The sequence below is a fragment of the Erinaceus europaeus genome, chromosome 2, assembly GCF_950295315.1.
Source record: "Erinaceus europaeus chromosome 2, mEriEur2.1, whole genome shotgun sequence".
In the NCBI taxonomy this organism is placed as follows: Eukaryota; Metazoa; Chordata; class Mammalia; order Eulipotyphla; family Erinaceidae; genus Erinaceus; species Erinaceus europaeus.
Genome location: NC_080163.1, coordinates 7,931,797 through 7,941,231, shown reverse-complemented (window position 1 = coordinate 7,941,231; position 9,435 = coordinate 7,931,797). Strand labels below are relative to the sequence as shown.

Genomic DNA, 9,435 nt, shown 5'->3' with positions numbered 1-9,435 from the left:
ATAAGGGCAACAAAAGAGAATAAATAAATAAATAAATTATATATATATATATTGATACCTTGAACAATTTTAGAATATATTTATCAATAAGCAGGTATGTCAATTTCTGTATATTGACAGGGTAAAAATGGTTATAATCTCTTAGTGTCATTTTTAACACGTTTAAACCATGTAAACCCAATATTTGAGCTTAATCAGTATTTATATAAATTTTTAATTACCTAAAATAGTTTATACTTTGCCAGAATTTCATTAACAATTTAATTAATTTAAAACTTGTTGTTACCAGGTTTATTTAATCTATTTATACTCTTTTTAGCCAGAAAAACACATTTTGTACTTTTATAATACCTATGGCATCACTATGACTAAGTCAGAGCGATCTCTTAGCAGACAGCATTAATACGTGCATTTTAAAACTCTGATCTTGCAATTTAAGAGGCAAGAGTTGAAGCTCACAAAAAGATTTAGAGTCAAAACAGCCTTTTAATTTTTTTAATTTCTTTATTTGGAGATTAATGTTTTATAGATGACAGTAAATACAATAGTTTGTACATGCATAACATTTCTCAGTCTTCCACATAACAATACAACCCCCACTAGGTCCTTTGTCATCCTTTTCCAGGACCTGTACTCTCCTCCCCACCCACCCCAGAATCTTTTACTTTGGTGCAATACTCCAACAACCTTTTAATTTTATACCCCTTTAGAATATATTTTTAGATAAAATAATTAATCATTGTCTAATGAAAGTATGTCAAACATTATATCTTTTATCAGACCAGGAGCACATGTACCACCTTAATTTATCATGAATAAGTTTTTGATAGTGTCTTGAAAATAAAGCATTTTGAGTTAGACACTAAAGATAACCAGATATATATATCATAAATAATGTTATAATGTAACTATTTTTTAGTCAAACTGAATCTAAAACAACCTTAAAACTTAATGAAAGCTATGCACATAGGTGTACACATATCCTTTTGGTTAGGTGTTATGGAGCCCTTAGGATATAGCCCTAGGAAAGAAATTACAGGGTCATAGGGTAGGTCCATGTCAAGCCTTATGAGAGTTCTCCAGACTGCTCTCCACAGATGTTGGACCAATTTACATTCCCACCAACAGTGTAGAAAGGTTCCTTTGTCCCCACACCTCTCCAGCACTTGTTGCTGCTGCCCTTTTTGATGTATGCCATTCTCACAGGGGTGAAATGTGGCATCTCAATGTATTGTCTTTATTTGCATTTCTCTGACAATCAGTGACCTGGAGCAATATTTCCTATGTGTGTTAGCCTTTTGGATCTCTTCTGTAGTGAATATTCTGTTCATATCCTTTGCCCATTTTTGGATGGGATGTTTTGCTTTTCTGTTTTTAAGTTTGGTCATCTTTTTATATATGTACATACCTACGTTCACAGCCCCACAATTCATAATAGCTAAAACCTGGAAGGAACCCAGGTGCCCAACAACAGACAAATGGCTGTGGTATATTTACACAATGGAATACTATGCAGCTATTAAGAACAATGAACCCACCTTCTCTGACCCATCTTTGATGGAGCTATGCTGGGCTAGCTTCGTGGGTGGGAGTCAGACGACCAGAGACTCATAGCTGGGTGGTACGAATTTCAGTCTTTATTCATACGGAACGCAGCACAATCTAAGCCAAACTAAACTAAACTAAAACTATAATCACAATCCTGTCCTTATATATATACTTGCCAAGTAAGGTGTAAACAGGATGTGATGTAGAGAGGGTGGAGCAAAAAGGGACTGGTGCAAATCAGGGTGTACTACGAGAGGGGGTAGAGCAAAAAGACATCATGAACCAGTGGGGATTAAACCAATGCCCTGCAGGCAGGGCGGTGCTTAGTTAACAGTGGTTATGTAAATAGAATACAGTGTTAAGCAGGGGGGATTAAACCAATGAAACAGAAGGAGTTTTAGAAGCAGAATTAGAAGCATACCAACAGAGCTAGAAGGAATTATGTTAACAAACATAATCACTGCTCAGAGTGGGGAGACTTTTCAAGGCGTACAAAGTCAGTACAGTTTGTATGAATATGGGAAAGCTCCCAGCCACAAACACAGGTTTGTTTACCTTCCAAGAGCCAGCTGTAGAAAAAAGGCTTATGAGTTGAGCAAATATGGGGCAACCTTCTATAGTGAGAACCCAGACATTCAGCATCAAAGTGTCCATGCCGGAGAAAAGCCTTGTGAGTGTAGCAAGTGTGGGAAGTCTTTTAGACAACGAGCCACCCTTATTATATACCAGAGAGTCCACTCAGGAGAAAGGCCTTATAAGTGTGGCAACTGTGGGAAGTGCTTTAGTCAGTTTTCCAATCTCATTGAACACTGCCGGATTCACAGTGGAGCAAGGCCTTAATAGTGTGAGCAATGTGGCAAATCCTTTGGATGCAGATCCAATCTCATTTGGCATCATAGGACTCACACTGGAGAAAAGCCTTATGAGTGCAAAGAATGTGGGAAATTATTCAAAGTTTCACCCTTATTCAACACCAGAGAATCCACTCCATGGCAAGGCCTTATGTGTGTGCTCAGTGTGGGAAATCTTTTAGCCCAAAAGCCACTCTCACTAGACACCAAACTGTTCACACTGGTGAGAGGCACTATGTGTGCAAGGACTATGGGTAAGCTTTTGCATCCAAGTCTAAACTCGATTGGCAAAACAGAAATCACACAGGGAAAAGGCCTTTTGAGTGCACCGAATGTGGGAAATCTTTCCGTCAAAGCTACAACCTCAATGAACACCAGTAGATTCACAGTCGAATCAGACCTTTGGAGTGTGACCATTGTGGGAAATCCTTCAGCAGAAGATGCATTTTCACTAAACACCAAAGAATCCACACTGGAGAAAGGCCATATAAGTGTAGTGAATGTGGAAAAGCTTTCAGTTGAAGTACCAGCCTTATTCAGCACTGCAGTAGCCACACAGGAGCAAGACCTTACGAGTGTGACCTGTGTGGAAAAGCCTTCAGGCAAAAATCTGTTCTCATTCAACACCAGGTAGTTCACACTGGAGAAAAGCCTTATGAATGCAGCAAGTGTGGCAAATCCTTTAGCCAGCGCTCCAGCCTCAGCCTCCATCAAAAGTTTCACACTACAGAGAGGCCCTAATAGTGCAGGAAGGGGACTGGGTGGTAGCGCACCAGATTAAGGGCACATAGTGCGAAGCTCAAGGTATGGTGCAAGGATGGCGGTTCAAGGCCCCAGCTCCCCACCTGTATGGGGGTCGCTTCACAAGCGGTGAAGCAGGTCTACAGGTTTATTTCTTTCTCTAGCCCTCTCTGCCTTTCCCTCCTCTTTCAGTTTCTCTCTGTCCTGTCCAACAACAACGACAACAGCATCAATGGTAAAAAGATGTCCTCTAGGGGTAGTAGATTCAAAGTACAGGTACTGAGCCCCAGCAATAACCCTGGAGGCAAAAGAAAAAAAAGTGCAGGAAATGTAGGGAATTCTTCCTTCCAATGTCTAGCATCACTTCCGCACAGGAAAGTCCAAACTTGAGAAAGGCCAAAGACCTGTTTGTTCAGTTTAACTGCAAGAGACGACTTTGAGAAGGGAGCCATCTGTCCAAAAATGAACTCAGACTACCAAACATTCAAAGCAGTGAAGTTCTCCATGAGTTTAAGCGTCTGTCAGGCTTAAAGGAGCTGCACTGCATTCTGAATCCCAAAAGCTCTTGCCAGGGTTATGTCACCACCAGCTTCTCTGGCAGCAAGCACCTCGATTCTGCCACCTTGCCGAGGGCCGAGGGCCTCATTCACCCTGATAAAGATAAAGATAATGTGGATATCTGTCCCCTCCCACTCTGTGGAGCAGATCTTGAGTCCCTGACCTATTTCCCTTTTCCGTTCAGAATTGTGAGCTCCACAAGAGCCTTGCAGGGAAGGTTGAACTGTCTCTCGTTGCTCTGGTTTGTGCAATATTAAACGGCTTACTGTTTAATCTTCCCTTAGTCGTAAGTGCTCATGAGAGTGGACTTGGGCTCTGAAGGAAGGGATGGTGTGCTTTTGTGAGCACCCATCTTCATGTCTCAGCATGGCTGGACTAAAGTCCGAGAGTAATTCTCAACTTTTTGTCTTGATTTGCTGTGCTGCAAGGCCTTCAGGAAACTAATGTGATGCTTCTCTGTATCCCTAATTTTGTGGACTGGATTCCTTCCTGTTATGAGATCACAGCTGACCCTGGGAAGGGTCCCTTATTTTGGCAAGCTCTAATGGCTTTGGGATAAAAGACTTTTTTTAATTTTATTTTACTCCTAGTGAGTATCACAATACCCAGCATTGGGCTGCCCATCCCTAGAGCACTACTCATCTGTGGCTTGTGGTACTGAGGATTAAATTTAGGACCTTTGATGCCTTGGGTATTGTTGGGAGCAGCATTCAAGGTAAACCTCTCAGGCCCCCGGAGAAGGGGGATAGCCGGGAGGGGCAACATGGGTACACCATGACCTTTGGCTGAGCTCTGCAAATTCCCCTATTATTGTTTATGCCTGGCTAGCTGATGTGGACTTGGTGATATGTAGCTGCTCCCCCGTTCATGCTTTGCTGATTCTGGCAGGACATATTAATCTTAAGATACAATAGTCGACTGCTGAATAATCATAGGATAGTGTGTGAAAGTAAGCAAATGCCAGTTACCACTCCTCTGTTTTACTGTTATGCTCAGTTGATCATGCTCCTGGAACTAGCTACATATAAGACAATAGTAATGGGAACATAGCAACTGCAGAAGAATAAGTTTGTATGTAAATCATTAGAGGAGGAGAGCTAAATTCCAGTAACTTGCAATAACTGATTGATCTCTAACTTACAATAACCGATTGATCTTTAACTAACTGCCAGTAAATCATGATATCTTGATTGTGTAAAACTGTCATGTGTGATCTTGTATTGTGTAGAACTGCTTGCTTTCTGTATAAATATTAGAGACTCATAAATAAAGTTGCCTTGTCTTTGGCATGGCCCTCCCTACCTCATTAATCTCTCATTCCTTCTCTCAGGCTTATCATTGGACTTTACTCCATGCAGGGCGCAGAGAGAACAGGGTATAAGTTTGTGTTTTTTTTTTCCATAACCATTATGCTATCCTCCAGCCCAGGGATGGAGGTATGTGCCTCTTCTGAGTCTTCCACTGGCATTACTCCACTTAAATAACTAAGGAATCACAGGACCTCAGAACTGTGTCTCTCTCCTATAGCCAAACTCAATGTAGGGGCAAATAATCGAGTGGTTTTGTAAAACCATGATCCTTTGGGCTGTTCACCTCAAGCTCATTGCTATACACAAGGAGATATGAACAGACAACAGAGATCCTGTCATCCAGAAATGTGACTTTGGCTATATCCCATGGCTTCTGTTGTCTGACACTGGAACACTTTCCATCGCTCATCAGTTTTTCAAGACTGTTCATGCCAAGCAATATGGGACAACAGTTGAGCCCACACTGGGTTGTTGAATCTGCTTTCCCAAAAACAATGGGAGGCACATATTTTTAATTTTGAATCACTAAAGATAACTGCATAGGAAATAGAGAGTTTAGCATAAGAAGGAGAGAAGTCACGATACCACTTTGGAACATGCACCACCAGGGACAGACAGACAGACATACAAATCCCCCAGTCCCCCAGCTGAGGCATGTCCCTGACCACTGAACAGCTTTTGTTTTTAGAAATTCTGGAAATGGATAGTTGGCATGCAACTATACATATTTTTTTAAATAATTTATTTCTTTATTGGGGAATTAATGCTTTACATTCAACAGTAAATACAATAGTTTGTACATGCATAACATTCCCCAGATTCCCATTTAACAATACAACCCCCACTATTTCATACATCATTTTTCATGGACCTGTATTCTCCCCACCCACCCACCCACCCATCCCAGAGTCTTTTACTTTGGTGTAATACTCCAATTCCATTTCAGGTTCGACTTGTGTTTTCTTTTCTAATCTTGTTTTTTAACTTCGGCCTGAGAGTGAGATCATCCCATATTCATCCTTCACTTTCTGACTTATTTCATTCAACATGATTTTTTCAAGGTCCATCCAAGATCGGCTGAAAACGGTGAAGTCACCATTTTTTACAGCTGAGTAGTATTCCATTGTGAATATATACCACAACTTGCTCAGCCACTCATCTGTTGTTGGACACCTGGGTTGCTTCCAAGTTTTGGCTATTACAAATTGTGCTGCCAAGAACATATGTGTATACAGATCTTTTTGGATGGATGTATTGGGTTCCTTAGGATATATCCCCAGGAGAGGAATTGCAGGGTCATAGGGTAGGTCCATTTAATATATTGCTGTAGCTCTTTCAGTAGAAGTTTGATGTATTTAGATGGCTTCTCATTGGGTGCATAGATATTAATAATTATTAAGTCCTCTTGATTGACTGATCCTCTGAGCATTAAGTAGTGTCCATTCCTATCTTTTTTAATCTTATCTATTTTAAAGTCTATCATGTCAGATATGAGAATAGCTGTTCCTGCCTTTTTTTATGGGCCATTGGCTTGTATGATAGTTTTCCATCCTTTCACTTTAAGTCTGTGTTTGTCTTGTTGAGTTAGGTGAGTTTCCTGTAGACAACATATTGTTGGGTTGTGTTTTCTGATCCATCTTCCTACTCTGTGTCTTTTAATAGGTGAATTCAGGCCATTGACATTTATTGATATCAAAGATTGAAGATATTTTAACGCCATTCTTGTAGAGTTTTAGAGTGTTTTGATATATGTCCTATTTGTGGTGGTCTGGTTGTTTATAAGAGACCTTTCAGAACTTCTTTCAGGGCAGGCTTGGTGATGGTTGCTTCCTTCAACTGTTGCTTGTCTGAGAAGGTTTTGATGCTTCCATCTAGTCTGAATGACAGTCTAGCAGGATATAGTATTCTTGGCTGAAAGCCTTTCTCATTGAGCACTCGATAGATATCTTGCCATTCTCTTCTGGCCTGTAGTGTTTGTGTGGAGAAGTCTGCTGCTAATCTTATGGGTTTTCCTTTGTAGGTGACTCTTTGTTTTTCTCTTGCAGCCTTGAGGATCCTTTCTTTATCCTTATTCCTTTCCAATCTAAGTATGACATGTCTTGGTGTCTTTAGGTCTGGGTTAATTCTGTTTGGGACCCTCTGGGCTTCTTGAATCTTTTTGTCTTTGGTGTTGTCTAGACTAGAGAAATTTTCAGCTATTATGGCCTGGAGAATGCTTTCTTCCTCTCCTTCTCTTTCTTCCTCTGGTAAGCCAATAATGCGTATATTGTTTCTTTTGAAGTCATCCCATAGGACTCTGTTGTTGTTTTCAGCATCTCTTAATCTCTTTTTGAGATCTCTTACTTCTTTTTTAGTTGTCTCTAATTCATCCTCAATCTTGCTAATTCTGTTTTCAGCCTCATAGATTCTATTCTCTCTGCCCTCTACTGCTTTCTGGAGTTCATCTATTTTGTTGCCTTGCTCTGATACTGTTTTAGCTTGTTCAGCCAGTTGCCTTCTTAGCTCAGAGATTTCAGCTTTCAGCTCTCTAATAACCATGAGATTATTAGAATTTTCTTCCATATTCTCATTTGTTGTTCCTGCATTTCTGATTACAATTTTTTCAAATTCTTTACTCACTCCTATTATTATTTCCTTAGCTAATATTTGGATGTTGAACTCGTTGTTTTGTGCTTCACCCTCTGGAGGAGTTTTAGCTGGACTCTTGTCCTGGTTCAAGTCTCCAATATTTTTTCTTGTTGTTTTAACCATTTTATATATGTTAACAGTTTTTTCAGTCCCTGAGTTGGAGCTTAGTGGTGTAAAAGCCTCTTTTTTTTTTCTTCCCTGTAGGCTATGGGAGCCTGAGGGCTTTTAAACTATCAATAGGCTTCTTAGCTTAATCACTGACTCCTGACCAAGAGATAAAGCAGGGTGTGGCAGAGATAATCCAGTGGTTATGCAAAGAGACTTTCACAGCCCCTCAGCTATGCCACCGAGGTATAGGTCTTCTGAGTTTCCCGGTTAGATCTCTGTACCCTGGTGTCCCTCCCTGTTGCTGCTCCAGATTCTGAGGGTAGTAGCAATGGAGACTCAGAATTGCACTTGGTGAGTCTCTGGGGAGTCCTTTCCTCCCTTCAGCTGTTCCCTTGTTGTGGAGCAGACTGGAGGTGGTGTCTCCACTGATAAACTGTTGAACTGTTAACAGCCACTTAATCTCTCCTTAGGCCCCTCTCTCCTCTCTGTCACCAGCCATGCGTGTTTGTACTCACTAGTGATTTACTGGGTTTCTGTGGTCATTCTAGTCCTGTCTTGTTTCGGTCCGGTGGTCTCCTTTGGTATTCCTAGTTGATCTGGGAGAGGAGAGGAGAGGAGAGGAGAGGAGAGGAGAGGAGAGGAGAGGAGAGGAGAGGAGAGAAAGGGATCTGCTGCTCGTAGCTCCACCTCAGGAAGTCGAATCCCCATATTTTTTTATCATTAAATTTTTTGTGTGTGTTTCACACTCGTGTGTGTCTAGTGCATGTGTGGCTTCACTGCTCTGGGTCAGCTGTCTCAGAGAGACACCATGGTGAAGCTTCTTCCTATGCTATAGCACTCCCTGTGGGCCTTTAGGAGCTTGGGATTGAGCCAAACATGGCAAGGCAGGTGAGTGGTCTCCCACTGATTTTGTTGACAAGTTACCAATTCATTTTAATATTTGGCTTAAACGGAGTCTGGCAGTAGCATAGCGGGTTAAGAGCATATGGCGAAAATGCAAGGACCGGTGTAAGGATCCTGGTTTGAGCCCCAGACTCCCCACCTGCAGGGATGTCACTTCACAAGTGGTGAAGCACATCTTCAGGTGTCTGTCTTTCCCTCCTCTCTCCATTTCTCTCTGTCCTATCCAACAATGACAACAACAATAATAACTACAATAAAAAAATAACAAGGACAACAAAAGGAAATACATAATTTTTTTTAAATTTTTTGGCTTAAGCATCTGCAATGGTGCCATCACCCTCATCTCCTGGCTCAATACTGATGGAAATAAGTTTGATAACTTCAGAAGAGCTGTGCAATTCAGTGAGTCATATCTGGGTCCTCATCTGGAACTGATCTCAAAGTTTTAGAGTCTTCACTGCAGGGGATACCCCTTCACAGGGACTCTCAGATTTTTGGTAGGCATCTCAACTAGTCCTTTCAGATGTTTTTTCTTTGCAACTCTGGTCAAGACAGTACACGCTTTCTCCAGAGATTTCATGTAGCAGTTGGTTAGTGACTCTGTTTTGGGAACTGTCATCTCTGGCTCCATGGACACCTCTCTTGTATCTTTAAAAGCTATGATTCTGCCCCAGCTTCCTTGTGATTTGTTCCTTGGAGAAAACAGCAGTGAGTCCAGAAGAGGAGCTGCCAAGGGTCTCCACTGCACTTGCTATTATGTCTTCCACAAAGATTTAATATTTTTTAAA

The 9,435-nt window shown here is 41.2% G+C and overlaps 1 protein-coding gene across 1 annotated transcript; it reads left to right on the top strand.

Annotated features, from left to right (window-relative positions):
* The first annotated feature begins 1,989 nt into the window (after positions 1-1,989).
* LOC132532677 (zinc finger protein interacting with ribonucleoprotein K-like) lies at positions 1,990-3,140 on the top strand. The gene is given in 3 exon segments (XM_060170989.1): positions 1,990-2,381; positions 2,546-2,622; positions 2,707-3,140. Coding segments are annotated over 3 exon segments (903 nt in total).
* The last annotated feature ends 6,295 nt before the right edge of the window (positions 3,141-9,435 follow it).